The sequence below is a fragment of the Odocoileus virginianus genome, chromosome 5 (assembly GCF_023699985.2).
Source record: "Odocoileus virginianus isolate 20LAN1187 ecotype Illinois chromosome 5, Ovbor_1.2, whole genome shotgun sequence".
In the NCBI taxonomy this organism is placed as follows: domain Eukaryota; kingdom Metazoa; phylum Chordata; class Mammalia; order Artiodactyla; family Cervidae; genus Odocoileus; species Odocoileus virginianus.
The window spans coordinates 52,762,650-52,781,477 of record NC_069678.1 but is presented as its reverse complement, the minus strand read 5'-3'; the positions used below and the strand labels follow the sequence as shown (position 1 = coordinate 52,781,477).

At 34.4% G+C, this 18,828-nt stretch overlaps 1 protein-coding gene across 4 annotated transcripts in view; it reads right to left on the bottom strand.

Moving 5' to 3' along the window:
- Positions 1–18,828, bottom strand: part of LRRIQ3 (leucine rich repeats and IQ motif containing 3) — a 196,135-nt gene that overhangs the window by 165,403 nt on the left and 11,904 nt on the right. Inside the window, exons 1-3 of one of the 4 annotated variants that reach the window (XM_070467927.1) lie at positions 9,599–9,688; positions 8,729–8,824; positions 6,259–6,603 (exon numbers count right to left, since the gene is read on the bottom strand). In XM_070467927.1, the coding sequence (XP_070324028.1) occupies positions 6,259–6,483 (225 nt within the window). In that variant the 5' untranslated portion in view covers positions 6,484–6,603; positions 8,729–8,824; positions 9,599–9,688. Of the gene's footprint in view, positions 1–6,258; positions 6,604–8,728; positions 8,825–9,598; positions 9,848–18,828 lie in introns of those variants that run through there. The other 3 variants (XM_070467928.1, XM_020877711.2, XM_020877712.2) reach the window with 3 other exon arrangements.

Sequence of the window (18,828 nt, the reverse complement as noted above, 5' to 3'; positions counted from 1 at the left end):
TGTAGACAACATATATAGGCGTCTTATTTTTTTACCCATTCAGCCAGTCTTTGTCTTTTGGTTAGGGCATTCAACCCATTTACATTTAAGGTAATTATTGATAAGTATGATTCCATTGCCACTTAACTTTGTTATTTTGGATTCGAGTTTATACACCCTTTCTGTGTTTCCTGTCTAGAGAAGATCCTTTAGCATTTGTTGGAGAGCTGCTTTGGTGGTGCTATATTCTCTCAGCTTTTGCTTGTCTGTAAAGCTTTTTATTTCTCCTTCATATTTCAATGAGATCCTTGCTGGGTACAGTAATCTGGGTTGTAGGTTTTTCTCTTTCATCACTTTAAATATGTCCTGCCATTCTCTTTTGGCCTGAAGAGTTCCTATTGAAAGATTGGCTGTTATCCTTATGGGAATCCCCTTGTGTGTTATTTGTTTTTCCCTTGCTGCTTTTAATATTTGTTCTTTTTGTTTGATCTTTGTTAATTTGATTAATATGTATCTTGGGGTGTTTTGCCTTGGGTTTATCCTGTTTGGGACTCTCTTGAGTTTCTTGGACTTGGGTGACTATTTCCTTCCCCATTTTAGGGAATTTTTCAACTATTTTCTCCTCAAGTATTTTCTCATGGTATTTCTTTCTCTCTTCTTTTTCTGTGACTCCTATGATTTGAATGTTTCACATTGTCCCAGAGGTCTCTGAGGTTGTCCTCATTTAATTCTTTTTTCCTCTCTGCTTCATTTATTTCTACCATTCTATCTTCTACCTCACTTATCCTGTCTTCTTCCTCCATTATTCTACTGTTGGTTCCCTCCAGAGTGTTTTTGATCTCATTTATTGCATTATTCATTATATATTGACTCCTTTTTATTTCTTCTAGGTCCTTGTTAAACACTTCTTGCATCCTCTCAATCCTTGTCTCCAGGTTATTTATCTGTAACTCCATTTTGTTTTCAAGATTTTGGATCATTTTCACTATCATTATTTGGAATTCTTTATCACGTATATTCCCTATCTCTTCCTCTTTTGTTTGGTTTGGTGGGCATTTATCATATTTCTTTACCTGCTGGGTATTTCTCTGCCTTTCCATCTTGTTTATATTGTTGTGTTTGGGGTGGCCTTTATGTATTCTAGCAGTTTGTGGTTCTTTTTTATTGTGGAAGTTCCTCGCTGTGGGTGGGGTTGGATGGGTGGCTCATCAAGGTTTCCTGGTTAGGGAAGCTTGTGTCAATGTTCTGGTAGGTGGAGCTGGATTTCTTCTCTCTGGGGTGCAATGAAGTGTCCAGTAGTGAGTTTTGAGAAGTCAGTGGGTTTGGTGTGAGTTTAGGCAGCCTGTATATTGAAGCTCAGGGCTATGTTCCTTTATTGCTGGAGAATTTGTGTGGTATGTTTTGCTCTGGAACTTGTTCGCTCTTGGGTGGTGCTTGGTTTCAGTGTAGGTATGGAGGCTTTTGGATGAGCTCTTATCAATTAATGTTCCCTGGAGTCAGGAGTTCTCTGGTGTTCTCAGCTTTTGAACTTAAGCCTCCTGCTTCTGAATTTCAGTCTTATTCTTACAGTAACCTCAAGACTTCTCCATCTCCTTCTGAAGACAGTGGGATGCCTTTCTGGATGCCTGATGTCCTCGGCCAGAATTCAGAAGTTTTTTGTGGAATTTGCTCAGTGTTCAAATGTTCTTTCGAGAATGTGTGGAGGAGAAAGTGGTCTCCCCATCCTATCATCTTAGGACTGCCCCTATTACCATTTTTAAAAGTTCACTTCCAAATACTTTCCCTGACTCTGAGCTTATCTCTTCATTCACTTAATAGGGTCTTTTACAGACTATTTTAAAAAATGGATGAAGTTCACTTTACCATTTTTTTCTTTTTAAAGATTGTGCTTTTAGTATCAGGTCTGTCTTTGCCTCATCCTAGATCCTAAAATTTTCCTCAATTTTATTTTTTCTAAAATAAGTTTTTACATTTAACTCCAAGATCCAATTTGAGTTAACTTTTTTGAGTTGTAAAACTTAAGGAAGTTTATCTCTTGTGTGTGTGTCCATGTATGTCCAACTGTTCCAAGTAACATTTATTGAAAAAGCTATATTTTCTCCATCAAGTTCTGTTCATATTGTTAGATTTACATCTAAGTATTTCATTTTTGAGTGATTATAAATGACAATATGTATTTAACTTAGGTGACCATGTACTCACTATTAGTACACAGAAATAGGATTGATTTTTGTTTAGCTAACACCCTGCAGCCCTGCTAAGCTCATTTTTTAGTTTAAAGAAATTTTTTGGTAGAGTCTGTGGCATTTTCCACACAGGTGATCATTTCACCTGCAAATAATTTATTTCTTCTTTTCTCATCTGTATGTTTCTTTATTTCCTTTTCTCACTTTATTGCACCACCTCAGCTTACCAGCAGCATGTTGACAAGAGAAATAAGAACAGCCATCTGTTTTGTTCCCAGTCTTAGGAAGAAAACATTCTTGAGTCTTTTGATATGGGAAATTACATTAATTCATTTTCAAATATTGAACCAGCTGTGTATCCCTGAAACAAGTTCTACTTGCACATGGTATATGTATGCTAAATTATATTTGCTAAGGTTTTGTTTAAGATTTTTGTGCTTATATTCACTAGAGATATTTTTATCCCAGGGATAAATCCCACCTCATCATGATGTATGATCTTTTTAATATATTAGTGAACCCAGTTTGCTAACATTTTGTTGAGGGTTTTGCATCCATATTCATCATGGATATTGATCTGTAATTTTCTTTTCTTCTAGTATCCTCATATAGTTTTGGTCTTAGCTAAGTGTTCCTTTAGATTCTATTACATTTTGAAAAGTATGAGAAAAATTGGTATTAGTTTCTCCTTAAATATTTGGTAGAATTAGCCAGTGAAGCCATCTGGTTCTAAATTTTTCTATGTTAGGAGACTTTTGATTACTGATTCAATCTCCCTGCTAGTAATTAGTGCCTTAATTTTTTTTATTTCTTCATGCTTTAGTCTTAATAAGTTGTATGCTTCTAGGAATGTATCCATTTCTAGGTTGTCTGTTGGCATACAATTACTTATAGCAGTCTCATAATCTTCTGTATTTGTGTGGTATCAACTATGATATCTCCTCTTCCTTTCTAATCTTACTTCCTTGGATCCTCTCTCTCAAGTATAGCAAAGAGTTTGTCTATATTGTTTATCTTTTCAAAAAATAAATCTCTTGGTTTCATTTATCTTTTCTGTAGCCTTTTTAATCTCTATTTCATTTATTTCTGGTATTTCCTTCTTCCCACAAAATATGGTTTAATTTGTTCTTCTTTTTCTAGTTCTTTGGGGTGTAAAGTTAGATTGTTCATTTCTTTTTTTTTTAATTTAGGCATCTATTACAATAAAATGCCCTCTAAAAAACAGCTTTTACTATATCCTATTAGTTGTCATTCTAAAATTTTTTTTTCAATACATTGGTTGTTGTCAAGTTTTTTAATCTCCACATCATTGTGAATTTTCCTGTTTTCCCTTGTAATTGATTTCTTGTTGTTTCACTCAGTTGTGTCTGACTGCAACCCCTGGAATACAGCATACCAGGCTTCCCTGTCCTCCATATCTCCCAGAGTTTGTTCAATATCATGTCCATTGAATCAGCAATGCCATCCAACCTCTCATCCTCTGTCATCCCCTTCTCCTCCTGTCCTTAATCTTTCCCAGCATCAGGGTCTTTTCCAAAGAGCTGGCTCTTTGCATCAGGTGGCCGAAGTATCAGAACTTCAGCATCAGTCCTTCCAATAAGTAGTCAGGGTTGATTTCCTTTAGGATTGACTGGTTTGATCTCCTTGTGATCCAAGGGACTCTCAAGAGTCTTCTTCAGCACCACAGTTTAGAAAGCATCAATTCTTTGGGAACCTCTGGGACAACACTAGATGCACCAACATTCACATTATAGGGGTCCCAGAAGGAAAAGAGAGAAAGGACCTGAGAAAATATTTGAAGAAGTATAGCTGAAAACTTCCCTAAAAATGGGGAAGGAAATAGTCAACCAAGTCCAAGAAGTGCAGAGAGTCCCATGCAGGATAAACCCAAGGAGAACACACTGAGACATAGTAATCAAAATGATGAAAATTAAAGATAAAGACAAAAATGTCAAAAGCAACAAGGGAAAAATGACAAGTAACATACAAGGAATTTCCATAACGTTTTCAGTTGATTTCTCAACAGAAACTCTACAAATCAGAGGAGGTCAGGATATTTAAAATGATGAAAGGAAAGAACCTACAACTAAGAATACTCGACCCAGCAAGACTCTTGCTCAGATTTAATAGAGAAATCAAAAGCTATCCAAACAGGCAAAAGTTAAGAGATTCAGCACCACCAAACCAGCTTTATAACAAAAGCTAAAGGAACTTCTCTAAACAAGAAACACAAGAGAAGGAAAAGACTTACAAAAAATAAACCCCCCAAAATTTAGAAAATGGTAATAGGATTATATATATTGATAATCACCTTAAATGTAAGTGGATTAAATGTATAAACCCAAAGACACAGACTGGCTGGGCAGATGAAAACATGTGTATGTATGCATTTCCACTTACCAACCATTCCAAGAGACCCCCCCCAAATTGTATGCAATTATTTTATATTGTTAGGTTAATCATGTTTCCATTATGGCTTGCAAATATAATTATCTTTTATTTTCTATCTGGCTATTAAGAAAACTGATAAACATTTTACTATTATTATATAACTATTATTTGCTTAATACCATTGTATCATGATTGATAAACAGAAAATAATAGAATTCTATGTCACTAAATCTACCATTTAATACAAATCCTGTAATCACTTTTTAAAATCCAGATGCATATCAGAATTATCTTGGAATTTTTTGAAAAATACAAATGCCCAGGTATTGATATTTTTCTCAAAAGCTCCAGATGTGTTTCTAATGAGCAGCCATGTTTAAAACCAACTGTACTATATGATGATCTTTTACTTAAGAAAAAAAAAAAAAAAAGAAAATCCTGTGGATTCCAGATATAGAATCCTTTGGCATTTAGGTTACTGAGTAAAAGAATTAAGTTGTTAGATTAATTCTCATTTAGTATTTTAACACAGACAGGGGATGCTCAATTTAACTACTTTCTTTTTAGAATTATAACTGACATGATTCGATAGAATGTTTTTTTCTTATAATTCAGTAAATCTTAAAATGTGATTTTAGAATCCTTGGGAGGCCCCAAGACCCTTCAATGACCCATGAGGGCCTTCTTTTTCTAATTACATATCTGTATGAGGACATATTTTCTTTATTTACTTCAGTCAAAACAACATATCACAATAGTTTAAATGCAGAAGTAGATATGAAAAAATCTGTTTAATTAAGACAGATATTGAAGATATGTACAAAAATGTAAAACAATGTCATTCTTCTAATTATTTTTATTTTGGAAAGTATATTTTTTCATAAAATGTGTTTATGTTGATATAAAATGGGTTTGTTATTTCAAATGACTTAAGTATATATTTGAAAATTCTCTTTTAATTTTTAGTACATAAATATCTATGGATATAATCTATACAAACAAAAAGTTTCTGGGATCCTCAATAACAGGCCCAGATATTGGGCCCTGTTATATTTTCTTAGTAATTATTTTTCATCCCATGTAGTCTATCAGCTCCCAGTAAGGAAATATTTTATTCTACATTCATCTTTGTATATGAATTCCTTATACTGTCTAGCATGCTGTGGAAAGATGTTTAAGAAATGTTTTTTGAATTAAAATATAAATAAAGTGTTTAGAGAAACAAATTTACAGAGACAGAAATAGACAAATGGTTACCTAAGACCAAGGTAACAGTGGGGGTTAATTGCAAATGGAAAGAAGGAGAATTTTGGGAGTGGTGGAAATTTCTAACACTGGATTGTGAAGACAGTTATACAGCACTGCAAATTTATCAATTATGGACTCATACACGTAAAATGGGTAAATTTTATAGCATGTAAGCTATACCTTCTTAAAGCTATTAAACATAATGGAGACCCCTCAAAATGTTAAATACTTGTTTCTCCACAATTTGATAATCCCATGATCAGTAATTTTTACCAGCAGGCACATAGGCTTTTATAAATTTTGTTATAAGACATTAGTATGATAATATATTCACTAGTTTCTGATATTTCATGTAAGTGATAAAAATACTGATTTATAAAATTTAGGTAACAGAAATTAGAAGTTAAGGTTTTACTTCATTTATTTAAAATGAAATGCAAATGAAGCCAACTACCTTTTTCAAAGCAGAGCAGAAATTAAAGAGAAGTCGGTGGTTATATGTCTTGAATCTTTCAGGAAGATGCCAGTTTTGAATTATTTCTTCATCAGAAATCACATGATGATCCAATGCTTTCAGAGTCCATATACTGTTGACAAGAACATGTCTATATCCTTTTTTAAGGCTTACTGGACAATCAAACATAGTGAGGGCAATGAGGCTCGGACAGGCAGATAACATACATACGTTCTTTAACTTTGCAAACCCATTGTCATGTAGATAGAGAAGTTTTAGATTCTTCAATCCACTCCAAAATTTGGTATCTGGTAGACTCTTTATCTGAAGCAATAATAGTAATACCTTAAATACAAATACCAATTATTCCTGAATTATATGGAAAAAAGGAAAAACTTTAAACATCTTCTATAATATAACATTCAAATCAAATAGCAAATTTCTCATTAGTAAACAAAAATGGAATTTCTAATTATCCAAAGGATGACTGGGATAAACTAAAATACATTAGGTATCTGAAATTACTAGTGTAATTAAATAAACATATAATCCATTCAATAAAAATTCCTTTGTAATAAGTAGACTTTTTAATCTTTTCTAAAATATTTCCCTTACATGAAAAACTTAAGGGGTCAAATCAATCAATGTGATACTCCACATTAACACAAATGAAGGATAAAAAATCATATAGTCATCTCAATAGATACAAGAAAGGTATTTGCCAAAATTCAACATCCAGTTATAGTTAAAACTCTCAATAAAGAGTATAGAAGGAATGTACCTCCACATAGTAAAGGCCATATATGACAAGCTTACAACTAACATCATTCTCAATGGTAAAAAGATAAAATCTTTCCCTCTAACAGCAAGAATAAGAAAAGGATGCCCAGTTTTGCATTTTCATTCAACATGGCACTGGGAGCTAGAAGTCCTAGTCAAAGCAATTAGGCAAGAAGAAGAAACAAAGGCATCTTAATTGGAAAGGAAAAAGTAAAACTGTCACTTTTTGTGAATTAAACGACCTACATTCACATCTCAGAGATTTTGTGCATTTGGTTTCAGACTACTGCAATATAGCAAACATTGCAATATGAAGGACTTTTTTTTGTTTCCCACTGCATATTAAAATTGTTTACACTGCATTAGTCTATTAAGTGCGCAATAACATTATGTCTAGAAAAAAATCAAAGTATACATCTGATGTAAAAAATACTTTATTGCTAGAAATTGCTAATCATTATCTGATAATGTAGGATTTCCACAAATCTTAAATTTGTAAAAAATGTAGTACTTGAGAAGTGCAATAAAGTGATACCCTCCAAAATATAGTATGCCTGTATACAGAAAACCCTAAATACTACAGAAAATAACTGTTAGAATAAACAAAATCAATTAACATTTCAGAATACAAAATCAATACACAAAGTTATGCTGTCTTTCTATGCCTGAGCTATTAAATATTGGAAAGGGAAATTAATAAAATAATCTCATTCACAATTACATCAAAATAGTAAAAATACTTAGAAATAAATTTAACCAATGAGGTGAAAGATATGCATATACACTGAAAATTATAAGACATATTGAAAAGTAATTGAAGAATACAAATAAACTGAAAGATATTCTATCCTTGTGGGCTGTAAGAATTGATGCTGTTATAACATTTATACTACCCAAAGCAACCTACAGATTCAACAAAAGCCATGCCAAAATTCCAGTGGCACTTTTAATATAAATAGAACAAATAACCCTAATATTTTTACAAAACTAAAAAACACTCAAATAGGCAAAAACCTTGAGAAAGAATGAATTTGGCACCTTCACACTTCCTGAATTCAAAGCATAATATAAAGTACAGTAAAAAAAAAAAAACCAGAATGGTACTGGCATTTAAAAAAAAAACAGGTCAATGGAACAGAAACACATCCCATGAATAAACCCACACATTGATTTACAAAATGGATTTACAGTAAAGATCAATTTATTTACAAAAAAGGAGTCAAGAGCATACACTAGGAAAAGAGCAGTTTCTTCAATAAATTGTGTTGGAAAAACAGGACAAGCACATGTGAAAGAATGAAATTTGACCATTATCTTATGCTATACACAAAAGTAAACTCAACGTGGATTAAAGACTTGAAGGCACAATCGAAACCATGTAATTCCTAGAAGAAAACACTGGTGGTAAGCACCTTGGTATGGGTCTTGGCGATAGTTTTTCTCAATTTGACACCAAAAGTAAAGGCAAAAACCTCAAAACTGAATACAGTGAAATGAAGTCAAATTAAAAAGCTTCTGCACATAAAGGAAACCATCAATAAAAAGAAAAGGGAACCTATGAATGGGGGAAAATATTTGCAAATCACATCTGAGATGAGGCTAACATCAAAAATCTATAAAGAACTCATACAAGAATAGGAAAAAAAGAGGCAGAGGATCTAAGACAATGTTTTTTCCAAATAAGACATACCAGTGGCCAGCAGGTACATCAAAAGATACTCAGCAACACCAATCATCAGGGAAATGCATTGAAACCACAGGACCATTCTCATGCCTGTGAGAATAGCTATTATCAAAAAGACAAAAAATAAAGTGTTGGCAAGGATGTGGAGAACAGGAAACCCTGTGCAGTGTTTGGAGGATTGTAAATTGGAGCAGTCATTAGGTAAACAGCAGGGGTTCCTCAAAAAATTCAAAGTAAAGCTTCCATATGACCCAGCAATTCTATTTCTGGAAATTTATTACAAGGAAGTGAAAATACTAGCTCAAATAGATGCACACAGTCCCATGTTCACTGCAGCATTAATTATAATAGCCAAGACATGAAAGCAACCAAAATGTCTGTCTGCTGCTGTCTATGGAAGAGTAAGTAAAGAAAATGTGATATATACATCCAGTGTAATATTACTGATTCACAAAAAAAGAATAAAATCGTGCCGTTTGAAACAACATGGTGTACTTTCAGGGCATTACACTAAATGAAATAAGTCACTTGAAATCAATATAATGCTTTCTGTAAAGTATACGTCATTAAAAAAATTAAGCAGTCAAGAAGTAGTCTTAATCAAGACTATGGATTTAAGAAGTAAAATAAACCAAATCACACACTGTTGGTTTACATATTTTAAATTACAAATGTTTGATTGTATTTAAAATGTTTATGAAATGGTTAAATTAAGTGTTTGCTTATATTTGTGTTTATATATATTTTTATTTTTTATTTAGTTCTGAATTGTTTATATTTCACACAAAAGACTACCTGGGAGAAATACTGTATATAGATAACCTAAGAGCTTATTAGATATTAGCTTCATTTATATGCAAACAAGTGATTGCTTACCTGATTTCCATGGAGATCAAGTTTGATTAATTTCATACAACTCTGAAGTGGACGAATATCTGTAATAAAATTGTTTGAGAAGATGCATACTCTAAGAGAGATACAAGATTGAAGACTTTCCATAGATTTTAAATGAAGGCCACTGAACTTCACAAAAACAAAATCTTTTTGATCTTCTACTATATTTTCATTATAGTGACTCCATTCTCTGTGATTGGTTAGCTCTTCTATGATTGTTCCATGAAACATCTAAGAAAAATGAGAAATTTTGAAAGTTTTTCTCAAATAAACGTGTCTGAAAATAATAATATTTTCTAGGAGTAAGAATAAAATGGGTAGAAAAGTTAAAATTATTAAAAATATAATTTCCAGGAAACCTTCCATCCCAAAGCATTTTTGTGAGTTTTTCTTAAATTTTTATTGGAGTATAGCTGATTTACAATGTTGTATTGCTTTCAGGTATACAGAAAACTGCATCAGTTATACATATACATATAGCCACCCACTTTTTTAGATTCTTTTCCCACATAAGCCATTGCAGAGTACTGAGTAGAGCTCCCTGTGCAGGTTCTTAGTCATCTATTTTATATGCAGTAGTGTGTTTACGTCCATCTGAATCTCCCAATTTATCCCTCAGTTCAGTTCAGTCACTCAGTCATGTCCCCTCCTTACCCGTTTTCTACAACATAAATGAAACTTGGGGACTTTATATTAAGTTGAATAAGTCAACAGAAAAAGACAAATACTATATTATCTTGCTTAATGTGGAATCTAAAACAGTTGAACTTTATTAAAATAGAAATTAAATTGGTGGTTGCCAGTGGTGGCCAAAATGGGGTGCAAGAAATCGGAAGATGTTAGACAAAGGGGACAAAACTCCAGTTATAAAGTGAACAAGTTCAGGGGATACAATGTAGAACACCACAAAGGCGTGTTAGGTCACTTTAGTCGTGTCTGATTCTTGTGACCCTGTGGACTGTTGTTCCCCAGTCTCCTGTGTCCACGGGGATTCTCCAAGCAAGAATACTGGAGTGTGTTGCTAGGCCCTCCTCTAGGGGATCTTCCTGACCTGTCTCTTATGTCTCTTATCAAACTCCTGTCTCTTATGCCTTTGCAATGGCAAGCAGGTTCTTTACCACCAGCACCACCTGGGAAGCCTACAACACCATGACTATAGTTAAAAATACTATATTGTATACTTAACAGTCACTTAGAGAATAGGTCCTAAATGTCCTCACACACAATAAGCAAACAAACAAAAAAAGGTAATGAGGTGATAGATATGTTAACAAACCTTACCATGGTAATCATTTTACAATGTATATGTGTATTAAATTATCACATTGTATACATTAAACTTGTACAATGTTATATATCAATTATATCACAATAAGCCTGGAAGTAAAGATTCCTAGTAAGTTTCTCTGATTTAGATTAAAATCTCTTAATTCTTTGGAATCCTTCAGTTTGAATTCTCTACAACCAATATCCAATGTCTTTTTTTTAAAAAGTGCACATTTTTTCATATATTTCCACTGTGTAATAAAGCACCCCCAAACCTGTGTTTGAAAAAAATCAACATTTATTCTTTCCTAGGTTTGTGGGTTGACTTAGTCAAATGGCAGTTCTTTTCCAAGTGATGTTGACCTGAGATTCAATCTTGAGGGACTCATCCAAACTAATACCTCCAAGGTGGCTAATTTACATATGTGAAACACTGGCAAAGACAGAAGGAAGGTAGGTTTTGCCAGGATGCTGGGATGTATGGGTCTCTCACCATACTATCCAAAGGCCTCTCTACCTATAGCAGTACTCATGATGTCATCTTCTCACATGTATAATCATCTGTCTCTGTTAATAAGGAAGCAAGGTTTCTACATGGTTGAATCAGGTCTCCAAAAAGTATAAACAAAAACATGTCAGGCCTTCTAAACGTTTATGTCCAACTTGCACAGCTTTAACTCTTCAACCTTCTATTGCTCAGAGGAAGTTATTTTGATGGTTTGAACCAGCTTTAAGGTAGTTAAATAAAGACAAAAATGAAAGTTGTTCTGAGCTTGGTGACCTCAGGCAAGTTAAGTATCCTCTGCTTCATATGTATCAAAATTATGTCCTCAGTTTCCTCATCTATAAAATGTGGATAGTAACAGTATATGATAGAAATAATTGTCATGAGGACAAAACGAGTCTGCGTAAAGGCTTTAGAACAATGTCTGGCACATAGCAAGCACTATAAGATGAATATTATTTATAAAGCAAATATCTAGTTGAATTAACAACTCAAAACAGAATGTCTCTTCAAAAAGTAAGTGAGAGCACTTCTGGTTTTCAGTACAGCATGTAAGGAGCTTGGAAGTTGTCATACCATCTTAGCAAGTAAAAGCAGGACAATTAATGGAAAAATCAACAAGTCTTCTTAGATCCATCAAAGAAGGGAGGTCACAGGGAGAACCAATACCCCCAAACAGAAACAGGTAGGCAGACACAGAGATTTAGAACTTATGGGAGTAGAAATTAACCAGCTAAGGTCTCTCAAGAAAACAGTGTTTCCCAATAGGAAAACTTATAACTGACAAGTTACGACAGGCTCTGTATTGACATTATACAGCCTTGATGTACTCCTTTTCCTATTTGGAACCAGTCTATTGTTCCATGTCCAGTTCTAACTGTTGCTTCCTGACCTGCATACAGGTTTCTCAACAGGCAGGTCAGGTGATCTGGTATTCCCATCTCCTTCAGAATGTTCCACAGTTTATTGTGATCCACACAATCAAAGGCTTTGGCATAGTCAACAAAACAGAAATAGATGTTTTCTGAAACTCTCTTGCTATCTCGATGATCCAGCAGATGTTAGGAATTTGACCTCTGGTTTCTCTGCCTTTTCTAAAACCAGCTTGACCAGCTGGAAGTTCACAGTTCATGTAATGCTGAAGTCTGACTTGGAGAATTTTGAGCATTACTTTACTAGCTCACTTTTGAGCACGCTTTACTAGTGTGAGATGAGTGCCGCAATTGTGCAGCAGTTTGAGCACTCTTTGGCACTGCCTTTCTTTGGGATTGGAATGAAAACTGACCTTTTCCAGTCCTGGGGCCACTGCTGAGTTTTCCATATTTGCTGGCATACTGAGTGCAGCACTTGCACAGCATCATCTTTCAGGATTTGAAATAGCTCAACTGGAATTCCATCATCTCCACTAGCTTTGTTTGTAGTGATGCTTCCTAAGACCCACTTGACTTCACATTCCAGGATGTCTGGTTCTATGCGAGTGTGAGTGATTACACCATCGTGATTATCTGGGTTGTGAAGACCTTTTTTGTACAGTTCTTCTGTGTATTCTTGCCACCTGTTCTTAATATTTTGCTTCTGTTAGGTCCCTACCATTCCTGTCCTTTATTGAGCCCATCTTTGCATGAAATGTTCCCTTGGACATGAAACAACAGACTGGTTCCAAATAGGAAAAGGAGTACTTCAAGGTTGTATATGGTCACCCTGCTTATTTAACTTATATGCAGAGTACATCACCTGAAATGCTGGGCTGGAGGAAGCACAAGCTGGAATCAAGATTGCCGGGAGAAATATCAATAACCTCAGATATGCAGATGACACCACCCTTATGGCAGAAAGTGAGGAAGAACTAAAGAGCCTCTTGATGAAAGTGAAAGAGGAGAGTGAAAAAGTGGGCTTAAAGCGCAACATTCAGAAAACTAAGATCATGGCATCTGGTCCCATCACTTCATGGCAAATAGAAGGGGAAATAGTGAAAACAGTGGCTGACTTTATTTTTCTGGGCTTGAAAATCACTTCAGATGGTGACTGCAGCCATGAAATTAAAAGACACTTACTCCTTGGAAGGAAAGTTATGACCAACACAGACAGCATATGAAAAAGGAGAGACATTACTTTGTCAACAAAGGTCCGTCTAGTCAAGGCTATGGTTTTTCCAGTAGTCATGTATAGATGTGACAGTTGGACTATAAAGAAAGCTGAGCACCGAAGAATTGATGCTTTTGAATTGTGGTGTTGGAGAAGACTCTTGAGAGTCCCTTGGACTGCAAGGAGATCCAACCAGTCCATACTAAAGGAGATCAGTCCTGGGTGTTCATTGGAGGATCTGATGTTGAAGCTGAAACTCCAATACTTTGGCCACCTGATGCAAAGAGCTGACTCACTGGAAAAGACCCTGATGCTGGGAAAGATTGAGGGCAGGAGGAGAAGGGGATGAAAGAGAATGAGATGGTTGGATGGCAACCCATCAGTGGACATGGGTTGGGTAGACTCTGGCAGTTAGTGATGGACAGGGAGGCCTAGCGTGCTGTGGCTCATGGGCAAAGAGGCGGACATGGGTGAGCAACTGAACTAAACTGTATTGACAAGAGACTAAAAACTCCAGGAGTCAATGAAGGAAACCCTCCTTGCTTTTGTGAGATTAATACCCAGGAGTTTTCACACATCCTCAAAGTGAACACTGGACAAAAATCCACTTATGCTTCCAAAAGGAGAGAGGAAATAAATAATTCTGAAATACACCAGAGCATTCTGCTCTTAATAAGGCCTGTCCTCAAAGGAAAGTGTTGAATGGACCCTAGACGATTGAGGTTTTATTAAAGTCTACCTGAGGTGGGAAAAGAAAAAGACTCAATTCCATCTCCCTCAAGTATGCCATTTAGAGAAAGGGGAATATCCAACTCTAGACCACTCTTACCCTCTTGCCCACCTAAGAGGTAGGAAAACTAAGAAATACTTGTGAAATCCACAACCCAACTACACAGGCTCATTGAAAGACTAAGACTTAATGATAGGACTGTAGAATACTTCTTTCTACCCACACCTCATCACTACACAACACCATTATTTTACAGGTTCCTTTCACAAGTACATCATGTCTGTCTTTCAACAAAAAATTACAAGACATATTACACTAAAAGACAAAAACACAGAGTAAGCATAAGAACCAGAATCAGCCTTTGCAAAGATATTGAAAATACCAGACTAGAAATTTAAAACATCTAAGGTTTACATGCTAATCAACTGAATGAAAAAAAAGTAAATCACAAACAAGAACAGATGGATAGTATAAGGCAGAGAGATAGAAATAAAAAAGAGATGTTAGAGATACAAAATACTATCACAGAATTGATGAATGCCTTTTAAGGGCTCATTTAGTAGATTGGATATGGCTGAGTGGCTAATGAGAGACTCTCTGAGCTTGAAAATATGTCAATATAAACTTCAAAAACTGAAAAGCAAACAAAACAAAGACTGAGAAAAGGAGACCAGAATAACCCAAAACTGTGGGATAACTACAAAAAGTATTCAATATGCATACATGAAACACCAGAATGGGAAGAAAGTGCTAAAGGAAAAGGGAACATAAAAAAATATTGAAGCAAAAATGCTGGTGAATTTATGTAAATTAATGTTAGTTAAAACCCAATGATTAAGGAAGCAGAAAAAGCCAAGCAAGAAAAAGATTAAAAAAAATACAACTAGATATATCATTTTCAAATTTCATTAAGGATACAGAAAGAAATGTGAAAGGTGCGAGAGGAAGAAAACTATTTGTTCACAGAAAGGGAAAAATAAAGAATTTTATCTAACCTTCCCTAAGAAACCATACTAACAAAAGAAGAGTAGAGTAAAGTGTTGAGAGGAAAAATTCACCAAGGGAAAAAATCTATACCTTGTGAAATTATTCTAAAAAAAGCATATGAGAAAAAAAGAATCACAGACAAAAACAAGAAAATTCTTGTCAGCAGACCTGCCTTAAAAGAATGGTGCTTTAGAGAGAAGGAAAATAGTATAGTTCAAAAACTCAGATCTATGTAAAAAAAGAAAGAACTCGGGCAGGAATAACTGAACATAAAATAAGAATCTCTTATTTTTCTTATTTTTAGTTTATATAACAGATAAAAGTTCATTCAAATACTAACAGAAGTAATGTATTTTATTATATATGCATACCTACGTACAGTTGATGCTTCTACAACACGGCTGAGGGTAGGGGTGAAAACCCTCACACAGTTAAAAGTCATTTGTCTCTCAGTAGCCACAGAGAATTGATTCCAAAATCCACCACAGATAACGAAATCCATGAATGCTCAAGTCATAAAGTCAGCCCTCCACAAAACTATCCAAGGATCTGCATCTTTGGCTTTAACCAACCACAGATTGTGTGGTACTACATTTATTGAGAAAAAAAAGCATAGAAACGGATACAACAGTTCATACCCATGTTGTTCAAAAGTCAATGGCACATTTTTTTATAACTATGTTTATGTATAAATGAAATGAATAACAGCAGGGATACAAGGAACAGGACAGATGAATTAGGGATATATTTATAAGATATTTATGCCATAGATGAAGTAGTATAGTGTTAGTTGAGAGTAGGCTTGAATTTTTGATATCTCTAGGGAAATGGTTGAAAAAATTTTTTAAAGTAAAATGGATATGCTAAGAAAAGACAGAAAATAGAATCATATACAATGCTCTATTAAAAATCATAAAAGGCAGAAAAGAAGGCTTTTTTGGTGCCAAAAACAATAAATAGAAGGATTAACAAATATAGATATTAACCCAACTATGTAATTAATCACTGTTAAGTATCAACAGTGTAAGCATCAAAAAAAGACAGAGTGGATCAAAGTTAGAGTGGATCAGAAAGTAGTTCAACTATATGTTGTTGTTTACAGGAAAGCCACTTTTTACATAAACACAAATGTAGAATAAAAGTAAAATGACTGAGGTGAATCCTTAAACATTAAATGAAGAATTAATATAAATTCTTCTCAAATTCTTCCAAAGTATAGAAGATAAGGGAACATTCTGAAACTCATTTTATGAGGCCAGCATGATCCTACCACCTTAAATAAAACAATATATAACAGAAAAATGTACACATCAATATCCCTGATAAACATATATGTAAAAATACTCAACAAAAAATTATCAAACAGAACTGAACAATACTTTAAAAGGATTATATATCATATTAGGTGAGATTTATTCCAGAGATGCAAGTGTAGTTCAACAGCCACAAATCAGTCCATGTAATACACCACATTAACAAACTGAACAATACAAATCATATGATCATCTCAATAGATGCAGAAAAAGCATGTGACAAAATTCAACATCAGTTTATGATAAAAACTCTCAAACTTGGTATAGACAGAACATGCCTCAAAATAATAAAGGCCATAAGCTACAAGCTCACAGCTAACATCATACTTAATACTGAAAAGTTGAAAGCTTTTCCCCCAAGATTAGAAACAAGACAAGGATGCCCACTCTCACTACTTTTATTCATCATAATTTTGGAAGTCTTAATCAGAACATTGAGGCAAGAATAAGAGGTAAAAGGTATTAAAGTTGAAAAAAAAAAGAAGGAAAACTGTCACCATCTGCAAATGACAACATGTTACATATAGAAAATCATGAGGATTTCACATACACACACACCACAAACTGTTAAAGTTAATTAAAGTATCAGTAACATTAAAGGACACAGACTCAATACATAAAAATCTGGTGCAGTTTTGCACATTAATAATAACTCACCAGAAACAGAATCAATCCCATTTATAATTGTCTCAAAAGAATAAAATACCTAGGAATAAATTTTACTGAGGAAGTAAAATCCCTATACACTAAAAAGTATAACACATTAGTGACAGAAATTGAAGAAGACAAGAAAGATATTCTGTGACAATGGAGTGCAACAATTAATAATGCTAAAATGTCCATGTAGATACTCAATGTAATCTACAGTTCAGTTATCAGTTCAGTTCAGTTCAGTTCAGTCGATCAGTCATGTCCGGCTCTTTGTGACCCCATGGACTGCAGCACACCAGGCTTCCCTGTCTATCACCAACTCCTGGAGCTTGTTCAAATTCATGTCCATCAAATTGGTGCAATATAAACCCTATCAAAATTCCAATGATATTTTTCACAGAAATGAAACAATCATAATATCTAGATGAAACCACAAAGGACCCCAAATAGCCAAAAAATATTGAGAAAAAAGAACAAAGTTGAAGCCATCAGACTCCCTAATTCAAACTGTATTACAAAGCTACAGTAATGAAAACAGAATAGTACTGGCATTAAAAACAAACATATAGATCAATGGAACAGAGGAGACACTGCAGAAACAAAACCATACTTACATAGTCAATTGACTTAGAACAAAGCACAAAATAATATACAATGAGAAAAAAGTCTCTTCACTATATAGTGATGAGCAAACTGCACAGACACAAGCCAAAGAATGAAACCTGAGCATTATATCATACACAAAAATAAACTGAAAATGGATTAGAGCCTTAAAAGTAATACCTGAAATCATATAACTCCTTGAAGAAAATATAGGTGGCAGACTCCCTGACAATGGTCTTGGTGATAATATTCAGATCTAACATCAAAAGAGAGGATGAGCTAGTTGGATGGCATCACTGATTCAATGGAAATGAGTCTGAGCAAGCTCTGGGAGTTGGTGATGGACAGGGACTCCTGTTGGTGATGGACTGGCGTGCAGCAGTCCATGGGGTCGCAAAGCATCGGACACGACTGAGCGACTGAAATGAACTGAAAACCAAAAGCAAAGATGAAAAAAGCAAAAAAAAAAGGGAAATACATCAAATTAAAACTATTCTGTACAGCGAAGAAAACCATCAACAAAATGAAAAGTCAACCTACTGGATATTTGCAAATCATATATCTGATGAGGGATTAACAGAATACATAATCATATAGCTCAACAACAAAAAATAATTCCAATAAAAAATGAGTAGAAAATTTGAATAGATATTTTTCCAAAGAAGACATAGAGTTGGCTAACAAGTATATGAAAAGATGCTCAACATCACCAATCACCAGGGAAATCGAAGTCAAAACCAGAAAGTGATATCACCTCACACCCATCAGAATTGTTATCATCATAAAGGAAATAACGAGGGTTGGCAAGGATGTGGAGAAAAGGGAACCCTTGTGCACTGTTTGTAGAAATGTAAATTGCTACAATCACTCTGGAAAAGAGTAGGGAAGTGCCTCAAAAACACTAAAAATAGAAAAACTGTATGATCCAGCAATTTTACCTCAAGGTACTTCTCTAGAGAAACAGAAGTACTAACTTTAAAATATATCTAGACCCCCCTTTTCACTGGAGCATTACAAAAGCAAGACATGGAAACAGCCTATGTGTCTTGTGATGAATGAATGGATAAAGAAG